Source organism: Lissotriton vulgaris, unplaced genomic scaffold, assembly GCF_964263255.1.
Source record: "Lissotriton vulgaris unplaced genomic scaffold, aLisVul1.2 SCAFFOLD_1414, whole genome shotgun sequence".
NCBI classification, from domain to species: Eukaryota; Metazoa; Chordata; class Amphibia; order Caudata; family Salamandridae; genus Lissotriton; species Lissotriton vulgaris.
Window position 1 is genome coordinate 323,549 of NW_028253217.1, and position 17,372 is coordinate 340,920.

At 44.7% G+C, this 17,372-nt stretch overlaps 1 protein-coding gene across 2 annotated transcripts in view; it reads right to left on the reverse strand.

The window, feature by feature from the left end:
- Positions 1-565: 565 nt before the first annotated feature.
- The window catches only part of LOC147661118 (numb-like protein), a 255,441-nt gene continuing 238,634 nt past the window's right edge, over positions 566-17,372 (reverse strand). For both annotated transcript variants that reach the window (XM_086951320.1, XM_086951319.1), the window contains exons 8-10: positions 16,561-16,887; positions 11,564-11,725; positions 566-3,119 (exon numbers count right to left, since the gene is read on the reverse strand). In XM_086951320.1, the coding sequence (XP_086807446.1) occupies positions 2,413-3,119; positions 11,564-11,725; positions 16,561-16,887 (1,196 nt within the window). In that variant the 3' untranslated portion in view covers positions 566-2,412. The remainder of the gene's footprint in view (positions 3,120-11,563; positions 11,726-16,560; positions 16,888-17,372) is intronic.

Below are 17,372 nucleotides of genomic sequence, written 5' to 3' on the forward strand. Positions count from 1 at the left end.
TAAAGGAAATAGAGCGAGAGAGCGACAAACCCTGCAAAAGGCATCAGCGAAACAGTTTACCAAAGGAATCTTTTTAAGGCAGGACCGTGGGTAACACTCACTGCATATCCAGCTAAAAGACAGATGATGGCTGTTGCCGCCACCACGTGAACTTCACCTCGCTTGTGATGTGAGGGGGTATTCTCGTCTAGGATTTTCATACATAAGCAATGTAAAGGTTGCAAGTCTCTCTTATGTTACAACAATGCAAGGGCAGAAGGCTTACTTCAAGCCCGGACGTCACAGAGACATCATTCCAACCATTCCCGGCTCTTGAAATGTAGAATCACGACCTTAACAAACGTACCGAAGGGGGTAGATGGAGAGGGAACATTATCATTGTCGAAATATACAACAGGAACAATATCACATCCACAATAACGACTACCACTTTAGTGTCAACGTAAGCAGATGTGGATTTAAGAAATATATATATATATATATATATATATATATATATATATATATATATATATATATATATATATATATATATATATATATATATATATTACCTTCTGGATAATGTGACACACACACACACCCCAGCTTAGGCTTAAAATGCAACATAAGTACCCTAGGAAAAGGTGGATCACTGTCTTTGCGAGTTATTCTCATTACTTTAAAAGGCAGAATTGGAGCTGCCTTTCCCCTTTAATGTCAAATTCTTCATCTTGTAGGCATAACTTGTAGCCTATGTGTATGCCATTCCAGTATTCTGCGAACCCCACAGCCAGATCAGACCTTAAGCACAACATGAATGCCAGAAAGTAAATACTCTAGTTGGCTCTCGTTGCACACTGCCCTCGTAAACTGGCTACTGACTGAGATCAGGAGGTTTTGTGGGATAAGAACCAAACACTTTGGCTTGTTCTTAAGCAAGACCACCAACTACCTCAGCAAGCGTGGAAACTACCAGCGGAATATGGGGGACATACTTTAAATGAAAGATCATGTAATTGCACCAGAGGTTACCACCGAAAGATTCCATCACAGTCCACAGTAGCCGAGGTACTTCGGCTGAGTTGGGTCCTGGCCTTTTCTACGAAGGTTTAACCTTTAAAGCTCAAACCACAAGCATACAAACCCTAGCTGTACTATCACCATCCTGTTTAAATCATTTGGGGCTTTTGTGCAGAAAAGGAGGTGCCTTTGAGGCATCTTCTTTAAATGTAAAAAGGAGCCAAGCATGCAGAAAGCCCTCTGTCACATATGTGCTGAAGCTTTACAAAAAAACTGTTAATGATGGCTGCCACAGTCTATAATTTCTGGATTTCATGATTAACACGACATGAAGACGATGCTTTTACAAGGCCTTTATGACCCTTCCTAACTTGTAGTGGAAATGTGGCCTCAAATTCAAGAGTGGCTGGAAGGAGAGTTTACACATTCTCAATGCCTAGTTTACCAAAAAAACAAAAAACAATATTTTAAGGACTACATCTGGTATCCAAGGTGAACCGATCCTCTGATAAAAGAAGAAGGCCACTTGCCGTTTGTGTTTTCTAGACACTGTCACAATAACAAGTCCTTATTGGGAAGGGGGGTGAAAGTGCAGATATGTGTACTTCACATATCCATCAGGATCTCTCCAAAATCCTTAAGAGTTCCCTCGTCCATTGGCTCATCGGCTAAGCGGGCTGCTGTCAGTGGCAGTAGAAACTGCTAAGAGATTACATCCATCAAGCACATAGATTAGTACAATCAAATCACTGTCCAAGAGGCCACAATTATTTTTCAAGTTTGGCAGTTGCATGTCCAGATTCCAACCTGGTTGGTCCCTAGCTCTTTCTGTCTCTATACTCCTAGGTAGACCTCTTAATTCCCACCACTAAACCAGAAGTTGCAGAATCCTCCCCACCCTGCACCCTCAGGCAAAAAGGTACATAAATTGCTGGTCTTCTGCAGATGCTTCAAGCTTTCTGGGTCATCATTTTCAAGTTGCTGCCATTTCAGAACTCTGTGTCCGTACACCGGAAAGTCCTCTCAGCAGTCATGACCATTCTGCATCCGACAGCCAGCATCGCCGGCCCTGCGCAGCAATCAAGCTCCCTTTATTTTTCAGGCCGTCTCAGATTGGTGCTATCAGATCAATACCTTGGAGTCTGCATGATTACTGGATATGGAAACATGGTAGCCAATACTACCTCTACTTTTTTTGGTGCAGCGTATTTCATTGCCACCAGCTGTTCTGCTTCAGCTTTTCAATTTCATTCTGGCCGTCTGGTGTGTCTTTAAATACCTGTGGTCCTCTGCAGGGAAAGTCATAAATATCAGGTCCCACATCAAAAACAAAGTCCACAAGATCCACTGAGACTGTCAATGTCAGGAATGGGATGTGGGGGGAGGGGAATAAAGGGGAACCTGCCCCCATTATAGTTCAATTTCAAAGGTTTTCTGTAAGTCATTGGAAAAGGGGTTTGCTGCCCTCTGGGACCTGGACTCCAAAGCTGCCCACTGTGCTTCGAACTGGTCGACCTCTTGCATGGTGGAGGGTCCCTTCAGCTGGTTGGGATCCGGCGGCCATGATGTGCCATTGGCAGTGCCATTCGCTCGCGGCCTGGCTGTGCTGTTGGATTGCTGCATGGGGCTTGAATATTGACTGCCTGGCGTCGAGACAGGTGGATTGTGCACTAAGCCCTGAGGGTAAGGACTGCTCTTGCTTGCCAAGTTTGATGACTGCATTTGAGTGGCAGTGCAGAACACATTGGCCACCATTTGGGAGGGTGTGATGCCCACCACAGGAACACTTGGAGTGGGATAGGACATGCTGCTGGCCATGGTAGGGTTGTAGGTGGCCATAGGCATGTACGCAGGCTGCATGTGTTGTGCCATATACATACTGGCAGGTGTCGGAGCAGCATCATAGGCCATAGGGAAGGACTGCACGGTGGTGGGGATGGACATGGGCATAAGAAGCATCGGCTGTGGTTGAGGCTGTTGTTGCTGTTGCTGCGCCTTTGCTGATTTGGCTACTTCCTCCAGCCATCGCTCTGCCTCGGAGGGCGTCCGTCTGTGTCCTGGTTGGAAGGTGGCGCTACCTGACGGCGTCATGCTGTGATCTCCATATGCTGCTGCCCCTAGAAGAAAAGAAAGAACACTGTATAACATATGCTGCAGACCATGATACATTCATTTCAGTCTAGCGTCACTCAAACATCTCCCTCTATATGGACACATGAAACTTATCGATTAACAAACACTGCTTTTTCCAAAATGGGTAATTTTTAATAATAAAGTGTTCAAAACCTATAATAGAAGTTAAAGTATAATCAGTCATAGGTCATCAATCCATTATCAAGTGGTCTGTGTTCCAATACCCACTGTGGCAAGGTTGGACAATGTCATAGCGGACTGCTTGCTCTTAATGGAGCAGCTAGCCCTGCTCCGGTACAATTTTTTGTTGTTTTTGTTTTCAAAAACCTTTATTGAGAAAAGTCAAGGCAGACACAGTACATCGTACAATAGCGCAGTACAATATACAAAACAGAAAGCAGGTCAAGCTCTCCATTATACATGGGTGTCGACTGTTAACCCAGTAAATAAACATGAAGAGAATGTCACAACTCCATCACAACAAGGTCCCTTCCTGATGGAAAAACACAGATAGAGCGTTGTCGGAAATGAAGGGCTAAGGAGAAAGGGGCGGAAGCGCACATTGCAGGGGGGAAAGGCAGTCACTGACCAGCACCGGCGGCCACCGCGGATTCAAGGCCGGCGACGAGCGAGGGAGAGGCAGCACCACTAGGGTGAGAACGGGAAAGAAGGTAGGTAATCAAAGGGCCCCAGATGTCAACAGGTCGGGACCTAGCAGGCATAAAATCCCAGAACTCCGCCAGGAGAGTCTGGCACAGAGAGGCGTCCTCCAGCCAACTCTCAACCTTGGGAGCCAGCCTGCGACCCCAACACATGGCCACCCTACGCCTAGCAAGGACCAGCAGCATCGCGATCAGGCGGCGGGAGGCGTCAGGGCAGAACTTGACAAACCTGAGAAGGCATAGAGGAGGATCGGGGTGCACTATCGAAAAGGTAATGTCAGAAATGGCAGAACACACCGCCCGCTAAAACTCGGAGACCCTTGGGCACAACGCACACAATTATCTCCGGGAGTGAGCCGGAGCCTGTGAAGCTGCACCGGGGTACGGTAAAGCCTATGCAAGTACTTGAAATGGATCAAACAAAGCCGGTAGTTTAGTGACAGCTTCTTCGTCTGATTGCAACAATAGAGTCAGTCAGCTGGCGAGATGTCGGCGGAAAAGATCAGTACCCCGTGCCTCCAGAGCACGATCAGAGGAGAAGGGGGCGGACACTAGAGTGAGGGCATATAGTTTGGTGACTAATTTGTGTGGGGACGAGGAGGTATAAATGAGATCCAGAGCCAGCATGTTGGCTGGGGGTTGAGGGAAAGTGGAGTGCAGCTTCAAGCACGTGGCACACAGCTGGTAAAATAAGAGCGTGTCCTGTGGACCCGATGCGTCAGGGAGCGTAAAGAAGGTGTTCTCCGGGTAGAGATCCGCCACCGTCGTCAGGCCCAAGCGCGCTGCACTCCTGGACATACTGGAGGCCTGAAGTGAAGGAAAATCCGGAGGGTTAACTATGGGCACGGAGTTAGCAGAGAGCAAGGGTATGCCGGACAGCCGACGCTGACCAGACTAGGCCCAACGAAGCGTCCTGACCGTGTCGACCTCGGCCCGAGGGCGCACCGCGGGCGCAAACAAAGCTGTGGACAGAGGCCAGGGAGAAGCTACATCCGTCTCAACGGTGACGTGAGGCTGATAAGGGGAGGGGTGGATCCAAAAATGAAGGAAACTGGCCTGAGCGCACAGGGCATACAGCTTGAAGTCAGGCGCGCCCATTATGCCGGCAGACATGGGTAGGGTAAGGATATCGTAAGCTACTCTTGGTTGTTTACCCGCCCAGACCAATGAAATAATTAGGGAGTGTAATTTGCGGAAAAAATGAGCGGTGAGGGGGATGGGGATATTTAAAAACAAGTAGAGGAATTTTGGAAGGACAACCATTCTGGCGATTGCAATGCGGCCCGCCAATGACAGTAGGAGCCGGCTCCACCGTAGGATCTTGGATTCTCGCCAGTCTACTGCACAACCAAAGTTCGATCTGTACAGTTCATCCAGATCCCTACTGAGCCAGATGCCCAGATAGCGCATGGGGCCGGAGGCCCATACGAATGGAAAGTCAAGTGAGAATGGCACAGTGGCGCCAGTCAGTGGCAAAAGGACCGACTTGCTCCAGTTTACCTGGATGCATGACAGCCCACCAAACTGAATGATCTCGCAGACAAGAGGACTGAGGTTCTCTTGGGGATGGCGGACGTAGAGCGTAATGTCGTCCGCATACATTGAGAGGAGCAAGGAACGGGACGAGAAACTAATACCCCTTGCTCCGGTACAATTATCTGGTCTTGAATACACAAAGCTTTAGGTGTCTATTGTTGAAAGACTGATTATACACAGTACCAGTACTTATAAAGGGTTTTGGGTCAGTCTACTGCTCATGGATGAATGTGTGTCTGTAACGCAACTGGTGCTCATGTACAATACTGAAGAAATAGACTTCGGCGAGCCGCAACGAAGAAAAGGAAGGCGTGGCTAGCCGAAGTCTATCTTTTCAAAATTGTATGTTATTACTGAGAAACCCCACACAGGCGGCATGCTGCAATGCTTATCAAAATCTTCCAATATTGCAAAAATTGACTTCAGCGAGTCGCGCTTTTCTTTAAATCAGCACAGCTCACTACAGCGGACTCCTCCTCCTTTCTGTCTGCTCCGTCTCATCCACTGCAACAGGAAGCAATGCAATAGGTCTCGCATTTGTGAGAGTTTAACCTATTGACATTGTAAATGACAATGCTTTATATTTATCTGTTTTAAAAACAAACACATAAATAAAATGCATTGTCTACAATGCCAATACCTTAAACTCTTGCGAATGCGAGACCTATTGCATTGTAAATGCTTGTTTCTTCATCCCTGTTCCTTGTTGAATTTCTTGCCATTTGTTTTACTGTGCCACACACACTTCAAAGAAGCCATTTTTCTCCTTTGAAATTGATGTTTATTGTGACAACAGATGTTATCAACTTTTATGGTGACTACAGATGTTATCTTCTTCAAAATGCATTCTCACAGAAACACGACATGGGCACAATTGCTTTGTTTATGGAATAGGATTTTTGCCATATTCCTTTTTTCATGCAAGGGGAGATTACTTGATTTGCTCAGAATCACATGGTGATGTGCCGAGATCTAACAAGCATTGGCAAGGCCAACAAGAATCTCCTTTGAGACTATTAGCACTGCCATTGCCTTTAGCTCACACTGTTCAGCATGAGCCTTTCCAACTTTGGCAATGATTTGTAGACATGCTGTATACCAGTGTGGCTGCTGTGCAGCATGCCAAAATAATAATAAAGAAAAGACTATGGTGCATCCAGCGCCAATGCACTTTAAAATGAAAAATAGACACATCAGCCCTGGCTGCATCATAACGCTTTTTTAAATTAGTTTTAGCCACACTGCAAAGCATCCATGCTGCAGTGCAGCATAGCAACAAAACACTGGCAAAGCCAATAGTTCCCATAGGCTAGACCTACTGGCTTTGCCAATGCTTGCTTCTTTTGGTTAATGGTCGATAGCATCGACAAGAAGCATTGGCAAAGCCTGCAGATGAGACAGATTGGCTTTGTCTGTGCTTGCCATAACGGGTTACAAGGAGGTTTACTTTTCAGAGAAGAGACTGAGATGCAATTCCTTTCAGGCAAAAATGTGGGGCAGGCGAATTGTACGAGTGGGGGCTGGTCAGACCATGTTCAGGGGACCGCAAAGCAGAGAAGGGGGTGCTGGCCCCACAACTGTGGTAGTTGAGGTAATTTGCTTCTGGTGTCCAGGAGTCTGTCCTACAATGGCTCTGCAAACTGGGCCAAGTACAAGCCTGCTAGAGCTTGACTCTTAGGGTAGGGAGAGAGAGCATTAACAGGTATAGGGTGGGGGGGGGACGCAATTTCAGAACTTCAGCACTGCTAAAATCTACAAATTTTAGTCACGTATACAAGGCAGTCCTCCTGTTCATGATTCTTCCTTGTTGCACTACACCAGCTGATCCCGCTCGAGTGATCTCCAACACAGCAGACCCTTGATCAGTTTGTCGGATTCAGCAATAATGGAGAACAAATTAGGCTCAGGTATGGAATATGGTGCAACTCCTGTAAAACGCGCAACCAGTTCAAGGGTTTGCATGTTTTTACCCATGATGGTGTGTAATGGATACGAAGAAAGCCTGAGTCTTTCCATTTGAGTAGCCCAGATTCAGCAGCATTGTCTTCTGCTCGCAAGCAGAGTCCTGGGGCAGTCCTTAAAAATTGCAAAAGAGGTCGAGCACAGACAGCCGATGTCTCTTCTCATGTGGCCACAGAGGTTCAGCCCAGGTTCAATTAACGGCCCTGGCGTTTCCGCCACGATGCTGATCGACCTCGCGAGATGGATGCAGCCCACTTCAGCTGTATGCTGATTTCACCGGAGGAATGGGTGCCGACTGGGCAGATAGGATTTTCCAGGCGGTTGCAGACCTGACCATTCTGATATGTTCTCGAAGACAGTTATAGCCCATACCGGGCCGACACAATCACCATGACACTTGCAGCTCTGGCTGGACCTACATGCGCTCCAAGATAGTTGCTACTTGTCCAGGCTCGTGCATTCACATAGACTTATGTACAAGTGAAACATCTTGAGGCTGGATATTCTGAGGGACATACAATAGCAAAATTATTTTCCAGGTAAAAATTAAACCTCTTTCATTACAGTCTTCTTCCAGTGGCCTTCCATCCTCTCTTTTATTTTGTGATAGAAGTACAATTCAGCAGAAACCACATTCTAGGGTCTCAAAACTCTAGTATACTTAATGCTTTGCAAAGCAAATGGAGGAATTTGTACATCATTCAACAACCTGCAGATAAAGGTTTTTTCTTTTTACTGAACTCAAAAGACTGACTCTGCTCCGCAGGATTCAAACGAATGAACTGCAGATTACTTTGGTGCAAGCACATTCACCGACTGAGCGACTGCATTAGCTGAAGGCAGACATTAATTAGCCAGGTAAGCTCGGTTCGCCGGAGTATTATATAGTAAAGTCAATTTGAATACAACTGTCATCTTATTGAAAACAATAAACAGTGGTGTTCATGTTTCTTCATTCACCACACTGCAAAGCGCTGCCTTCCGGATAACGATAACCACACCTTTTGAGAAGGGGTTGGGGGGCTTACGATAAAATTTAAAAAAACCTTTCCAACCACACTCCCCGCATGGCGTTGCTTGCTGTTATGTAGGCAAGTCCTTTAGAGCCTCACATGGGGTAGTAAGTGCTACAGAGCTTTAAGTGAGTAGGGTCCTGCCGAGCACCAGCAGTTTTAAAAGCAGGTGCTGAGACAGGTCCCTTTCGGGCTCTCCATTTTTGCCCTCATCCTCAGTGTGAAAAAAAAATCTTGACTCTGCAGCAGTACCACCCCTCACTGCCTCTGATGATACTTCAAAGAGGCTCGTTAAAGTTCTTTCAGTCTCACTATTTTAGAACTGAAGCATTTTCAATGTTCTATACAAGGAAGCCGTAGCTGTTGCTTATTTGTCTTATGCAACTAACAACCATTGGCAAAGCCAATAGTCCTGGCTTGTTGTAGGTGCAATGTTACCTGTTGTATTATATATATGGTTGCAATGACAGAAGCAGGAAAATACCAGTTAGGCGGTGCACTATGGTAAGCACAGATTTTTAGCTTGTGTATGTTTAAGCCCCGCCCTTAATTATATCGACTACGCCCCTCTGAGAGACCCCAGTTTTTGTATTCCACTTAAACCCCTGAAGTGCTATATAAATAAATTCTGCTATACATTCCAATGTCAAGCAGTGATTTGCTTTCACGTCATGCGCACCTCCAGTGTTTTCTTTGAACTCGCTAATTGTAGCTTCACTTTCACCGGGAGCATGACCTGCCTACACGTACGTGCGTGCGTGCGGAAAAAAAATGGCTGATGTGGACGCTTTCAGCTAGTCGAATGTGGGCTGCTCCAAAGATCTAAAACTGACCTACACAGAACAGCTTCATAATCGAAATGTTTTCGACAGTTTCTTTCAAATCTGTCCACATGGGGGCGCCAACCTCAAATTCATTTTGAGGCTCCTGAATACAAGACAAAGACGGTACAAAAGTGGAACCGTTATTCAGGTCCGATTATCGACTGGTATTCTTCACTAATGTAAATTCTCCCTTCCTCGTCCTACTAACAAAGCAAGTAAGGTGTGCCCATATCTAAGACTGCACTACCAGTGCCTGTCAATGCAGGCGAGGGGAACAGTTAACTCATTTTTGGGACCAGACCTATTTTTCAACATCAGACTTTTGACCCAGAGCAAGAGAAAGAAGGGCAGACAAGGGAGAGAGGAGGAAGAGAAATATAGGAGAATACTTTGAACGCAGGGATGAAAAAACTTGCAACCGGAAGATAAAGAGGCATGAAATGTAGGGTGGTGGAAGAAAGAGGAGTAAGATAGAATCAAGGCTAAGCCCATTCTAAGTTTGGTGCAATTCCTAGGTTTGGTGAAATTTCGTTCAGCCGTTTTGGGGTTTTACCTGAGTGGGCTGCTGCCTGCGAGATATTTTGTTAGCGGAAAAAATAAAATGTTAAATTCCTTAGAGCCCCACATTACTTCTCTCTGGTTGGCTACATCGTCACTCTCCTTAGCTTGATTCTCATCGGTCTGCATGTGCCAGTTTCACTTTCTCTTCCTGTGTTTGTCCATTCGATGGAGCATAGACCAAGTACTGATTAATAGCTTCATTAGTGTCTTTATGCTGCTCGTGCTCATTTTAAAGTAATTTTATTCTTCTTGCTTCTCCCATCGTCAATGCTTCAACGTCATTGTTGCTTACAGATTGTTGCGAGCACTTGTCCACCTTTTATAGTCCTTTACCCCCTACTTTCAGTGTTGCTTGCCCTTTCGTTGTAGTTGTTTTTTTGCATCCCCTGATTTCCTACTGTTGTTTACTTTCCTTCCTAGATGTTTTTTTCTCTTTTCTTCATTTCTGCTCTTTTTTTTCCCTTATGTTCTGCCTTTCCTTTCCTGCACTGATTTACCTACTTTCTTCCCTGCGCTTATTCACAGTTTTCGAGGGAAAGCTGCTTTTCGTGTCTCAAAAAGCTTGGTGCATTCCCTGGATGATTAGTCTACAGTAGTTTGCAGTTACAGTTTACTTTATGGATATGCCTGGTGAGTAATGAAGCAAGCAGCCCCATACACGAAAATCTGTTATTATAAGAGGAGTTTCATGCAGATTTGTCGAACACCACCAAATATTAGCAAATTAAAAAATGCATTTTCAATGGAAAGTCTGACCTTAAGATAACTACAGAGGCGCTATCTATATATGGACAGAAATAGAGAAAGACTGAGAGAGAGAGAGAGAGAGAGAGAGATAGCTCAATCGATAGAAAATGAGTGTGAACGAGACAGGAATATAATAGGTAGAGAGCTGGAAGGAGGGAGGACAATGGAGAGATATTTATAGTAATGGTGAAGATGCTATAATTAGACCCCTGCGGTGACTTCAGAACCTGAACTCTTAAGCTTCCCTAACATTTCACTGTAATGTCATAGCCTCAACTCCCCAGCTGCTCTCCGATTCCTACTATGATGTGACAGCCTAAACCGCTCGCTGAAGAGTCACAGACAACATTTTACTTAGATGTTTGCTGTGAGGTCATAGCCCTCCTTATATTCCTACTGTGACATTATGTCCCTACTATAGTAGTAATATAGCCTTATATCCCGCTGTAGCGGCCTATACCAGCCATTAAAGGCGTGCTTCAGCATATGTGAGGGCCTTTAACAGGGGAACAATGCCAGTATAGCCCCCATACAGAGGGCTAGAAGGCTATTAGAAAATTCTACCACTAGAGGGCAGAATGATCCAACAAATAAAACAAAGGCCTCATAAAACCTGAGGGAATTTCAATCTTCTCCGGCCGAGAGGCCTTTGTTTTAGCAACAGCTGCTAAGGACATCATTGGAATGTTGGAGCTCCAGGCTTATACCAGCCATTATAAGCCCGGCACACTCCATGGTCTTCAAAAGGAGTTCCCAACATTCCAATGTTCTAATATAGTCTCAACTCTCCTAGTGCGCTCATAACCAAAACACAACATTAAAGCAGGAACCAAGGAAAGAACTGAGCTATTGGGTAAGAAAAATATAAAACACTTCCATACTAAAAGCAAAACTCTATCATACAGTAATTTCAAACTGTAAAACAAAAAAAAATCAATAATAATTATGTCAACGCTGCAAAAAATGTAAAAAGTTAGAATTTCAATCACGGAATTGGCTAGACTAGCCCTTTCAAAATGTCCTATCTAGTTAATGTTCTCAGGCACACTAACCCTTACTGGGCACTCGAGGCAGGATGATCTCGCTATTGCAATAAGAATGTGCTGTCAGCTCGCATACTTACCCTGTGCTGCGGGGGAGGACATGGTTGGTGTCATGGTGCCATTAGAGGTGGAGCTGGTGGCAAACGGATCATCCGAGGGCCTGGTGAAAGAGGTGTTGATCTGAGTGCAGAGCGCATTGATGCCGTCGTTGTCATGGCAGCCAGTCGACTCCATTTCGGGCACTGGAAAAGAGAATGATAGTGAGACAAGGTCTTAGGAGTCATGGACTATTTTAGCCTTTGCAGACAAATTATCCCCATAGCTTTGGCCTTGTGCACCAACAACTAGGATTTATTGACTGAAGTATATATTTCCACTTTGGAGCAGCATTCGATTTTTACACCAGCCCTAAGCACCCTTTTATTTGACAGACTGAACTATGGATTTAATATTTACAGCAAGATTCCATACTTTTTGGATTCGTCTGGTTTCCTGGTTTTACAGTCAGGAACTTGACAACTAAACCAGTAGCCAGTCACCACACTTGAGAAGAAAACCACTCTAATTGATTATTCCATCCCCCTTTGTACATTTCATTTTGTACCATTCAGTGCTATCTCCTATCCATACAGTGCTGGCCTAGTGTGACAACTGTGCAGAATCTAGTTTTGGCAAATATTCTTGTGCAAGAACAAGGCTTCTGCCCTGCGCAATCACCCAGACTGCACACTGGTGCAGCATATGAAGGCAGATGTGAGTGCCGTAGCTAATCCCACGTCTTTCAGTGTGTACTGTGCCTTGCTGACTCAGTCTTTGGAAGGGTTAGGGGCTTTTAATCCCGCTACCAGCATGCCTTGCCCCAAAGGCCTAACTTCCTGGACAATCAGGGCTTCCATTTGTCAGACTGTCCTGTTTGGGAGCAGATGTTGGTATTCAATAGGTCTACAGCTGGACATTGTCACAACTTACCCCCTGACTCAACAGGCCATCAGGGGAAACTGTGCATTCTCTGCGATTCACTTCATAAATTGGCCAAGAGATTAACCAAGATATGCAAGTATTTTACTTTCCCAAGCTCTCTTCGAAAGACAACTCACTGAGCTTTCTTATTAGGTTACAGACCTGTGACATTCAGGACATACATGGTGCTCTGTATTATCACTCTTGCCTAATTAAATGATTCAACCCTGAGACCAGCAAATTCCACACAGACTGCCGCTGCAAAAGCATTAACCTCCCCAGCTTTCCGACCAATATTGTACTCTGGACTTGCTAGCCATTCCTAGATGTTTGAAGCTGGTACTTTTAACTTCCTAAGTTATCGGAAAATGCAATGCAAATTGTGATAACAAGGCTAGGCCGCAAGAGCCTTACTGTTTGATTTTTTTCTCTTTGTCGCCAATGCAAAGTGTATATGTACTAACAGAGCATGAGCAGACAGTCACAGACTTTGCTCCTCGTGAACCGCCTAACTACTGAATAGGTCGCCATGCTGAGTTTCTCAAGTACATTTTTCCATTTGTAGCACTGCATCTCTTTTCACACCAGAAACGAGCTTTCATCCCAGGAAGAGCTACAAATAGTCAGCATGTACCCGTGGCTGACGCAGTTAATTTGTGAACAGTATGTCATTCACAGATCCATTTTTAGGTCTGACTTGGCTGCACAACTGTCGCCAGATGTGATGTAATCAAAAAAAGCGCTTTCAGGAGTATTGTATAGAGGAACTGTGGCTCTGCCTTGGTTCACCTGAGTACAGTTTGTAATTTGGCCAATGCTTAATTTCAGCCGATGGTTTCTGGTGCTCAGCACCAGCACTTATTAACCAACACCAGCACTTTTCATGAGTACCAGTAAAGGACACATTCATTTACGGGGAGATTAAGTGATTTGCCCAGAATCACAGGATGTTGAGCCGACGCCGAGACTTAAAACCTGGTTCCGGCAGCTCTGGCCATTACCTCCACATTCTCTCCCCACTTTCATAATTAGTAGTTGGTTCAGTTTTAGTCAGCGCAAACAGGAGGAACGGGCTGGTGCAAGCTGCCTCTGGACGAAAGCCCTGTCACGTATTTCTTTTTTTTTTACAAATTAACCACTGATTTGGCCAAACCTGTATGCTTCAGCAGAAAGCGTGCTCACACTCCAAGCAGCAGTGATAATTTATTTAACAAGATGTGTGAGCTGTGGCTCTGTATCAATTCAAGCGATCGTGTTACAACAGGAGCTTGAGTCAAATGCCATGAGGTCACACACAAGCCACTGTAGTTCTTCTCCTGACAGCAGCACCGATGGGAGCAGGCAGGAAAGTGTTGCTCTATTGCAGTCCCAGCCTCCACCCCGTTCCCTTTCCATCATCAACGCCACACATACCTTAACATGGCACTCCTTGAGGGAATGGTGTTTTTTCTTTTTAATTCCTAGATAAATGGTCTATGGGCTGGAGAAGCATGCACATAGAGGCTTTGTTAAGCTCATTGGCTCCTCTTAGCTTATTCCTCTCTCTACATTCCTGCCCAAGGTCCTGGTAGTCATTACCTCGTCAGTTTTTACATGCTGGGTCATTACATCAAGGTGAGAACATCAAGAGTGCATTCACGTCACAGGTTTTTTTCCAAAAAATTAATTCAAATAATATATATACATATGATTTCGTATTTATTTTTTAACATTACAATGGTATTACATGTAATTTACTTCACATGTAATTTACTTCAAATGTAATTTTTTGTATCTTAAATTAATGTATCTAATATACTGACATTTAAAATTACTCTTCTCTGAATCCTAAAATCCACTTGCTACACCTAAATATGACATCTCCCTGAACACTGCACAGTGTGAACTCTAAAAACCACTTACTACCACTTGAAGCTACCCTTTCCTGAGCCTGAAAACGTAACTAACTCTTAACACTCCCCATCCTCAAACCCTAAACACCACATACTACACCTTAAATGACAGTCGGCTTTGTCACTGGATGAGGCAATACACTTAGGGCCAGATTTAGAGTTTGATGGATGGGTAATTAATGATAATTAATGCTGTGCAATTCCTCGCAGATGATCATGGTTCAAATCCCTGCCTAGCAGGAATGGCCCGGGATGCTGCGCACAAAATTACAAGGCATTACATAAACTACTTGTGGTATATCAGTTAGTGTCATAGCTTCAAGGGCAGTGTAACTATGTTACGTTTCTAGTGCCCCTCATTCGTTTTCAAGGCTTTCAATTTTTCACTTGTGCCTAAAATACCTAACTTTACAAAGACAAAACGAAGGTCGCGGTGCCTGGTGGCTGCTTGGACTTGCGGATATCCTAACTTGGGCCCTTTGAATTTAGTACCAGGCTTACAGCCCTCCACATATGTTACAGGCCTATCATGTAAAATCGACTCAGAACGTCATCTAACCACCAGGATAACCCCTGATGGCTTCCCCATGGATCCTCCAGATGCAGATGTTGTACATAATTCTCCTGAGCTTTGAGGGTCGACACTCTGCAGTTTCTGCTTTCCTTGAGTTTACACTCAGTAACCATATTGCAGTATATCTAGAAATGATAAAACTTGTATTCATCGTCTTTAGCATGAGACTGCCACAATCTTCATCTCAGGGACTTGATCTATCAGTCTTCACCTTCTGCTAGAGGTCTTTGAATACCTATTCTCAATTTTTCTGAAAATTCTTTCTATAGACCATCGTTAAGTCTCCCAAGTCATCTGCTTTTTTGTTCAGTTCACTGATTCCCCCACTCGTATCGGACCTGTCATAGAACCACGAGCCTCAAACCTTAACCAGATTAGGATTCAGTGATTCTAAAACTCTAGATCCGAATGACCCCTTCTCTTATCTGGCTCTTCGATGGAACAGTGCCTCTGAAACTCCAAAATTCCCATGAATACATACCTCTAAGAAAGACGTTGAAAGCCCACATTAATCTGTAATCCTAACTTTCATCTGATCCTCTGTGACACTCCATTCCTTACTAGCACCAAGAAACCCTCGAGTGAACAAATACTTGATAAAACTTCGCCAACATGAAATAGTGTGTAGGACTGGGAGGAGTTCCGCAACCTGGAACTCTCTTCTAGTGAACAAAAAACTCTGCCATGATATGGGGAGTTCCGTAAGCTGCGGAGTGCATTATGTTATGTTAGTTGCACTGATTTTTAGTTCTGGGTGTTTGTCCTGCTCTGTAAAATCAACTTCAACAGCACCATGCACAGTGCAAGAGGGCGCTGCTTCTTTCTGCAGCTCAAGTAGATATTCTACTTTAGCGGCAGCTTCCTCAGCGGAAACAGAAGGTTTCTCAGCGCGAGTGGTAGCGACCATCTGTGACCACCCGTATTGAGAAATCTCGCTGGTTGGTGGTCTGGAGTAAGATTTACCTCGCTCACGCTTGCCAACTTAACATTGGCGAGCAAGGAAAAAAATGCCTCTCTGCTGAGTTTTTCGGAACTCTGCGTGCTACGCAGAGCACAGAATGGGAACAAATCGATGAGCAGAGCGGAAGTTTACATCCAGGCCTAACAGCATGCTAATCTTTAAATCTGCTATCAGTCTCCAACATACACAGCTCAAGCTCCCGTCAACCACCACCAGCCATCTCCAGGCCAAATATAGCAAGTCCACAACTTTCTACATTGATCTCCAGCCTGGAGACCGTCAGTTCACCCTACCACAGTAAAAATCAGACACACTAAATCCAGCCTATACACAAATCTACCACTGTACATGGTTAATCTCTATGTTAGACTTGTCAAGCCTGGACAAGTGCCGGACTCAATGCTCTCAATTTGTTTTCCTCCTAGGTATAGCAAACCTTGTCTAGAGTATGCATAATATAGACATAAGCACATCACCATCTTTTTTATATTTTTCTAGGCCAAACAATAAGCTCACCTCACTCACTGAAAATCACCAATCTCTAATCAAGGCATAGAAAGTCGAGCTCAGCAATTAGAAATTAATGCATATTGAGACCTGTTGTAGCTCTATTCGTTTCAAGCTGTAGTTATGTTTCTTGTAGTGTTAGAGATAGAACCATTTTAAGAGATGCATGTTTTGAAGCCTCACCTGGGTTCTTCACTTGGAAGTCTGTTTTGCGCTGCAGGGTGGAGGGTAGCTCATTGAGGCGCAGAGAGAGCTGGCGTTTAAAGGGAGAATTCTTCTGGCTCAGGGCTGGGAAGCCACGAAAGGAACCCTGCCTCACCAGCTGCTCGATGGGTGCATGCCTTCGAGGGATGGCGTGCTGGTACCGGCCGTCATTCTTGTCCACGGGTGTTGTAGCACTTTGTGTTGGGGAAACATTTCCAGGCTGGGTAGAGACTCCTTGCATAGGTACCGATGCCGTCTCTGCTGCAACCACAGCTGCTGCCGCTGCTGCCGCCGCTGCAGCTTCAGCTATAAAACACAAACACACACAAGAATCCATGAGCAGGACAGCAAACAAACTACTTTTGAAAATGGTGCAATTTTTAATGTCCCACAAATTTGGTCACTTAAAAAACAATATATAATTGCACATCAGTACAATTCAGTGGCAACCCCAACTGTACAGAGATGTAAGAAAGCACCATAATACTTTTGGTAATGACAATTACTTTCATTTATTTGGAATGTCAAAGTATGACTGGGGCAATTTTTTTTGGGCAACTGCAATTTTATATGAGGCAGGGCCTGAAACACAAAGATACATTTAAACAGGTAGATTTACTTCTACATTAATATACTCCTGCATCAAGGTGCAAGACAACACTTTTTTGTTATTCACCATTTACGAGTGTAGATGTACACCTAGGTGCAGACCTAAATGTTTTCATCTCTTGAAATCAGGGGGTGGAGATAGCAAGGCAGAATTATGAGTGAAAAGTACTAATTTCCACATG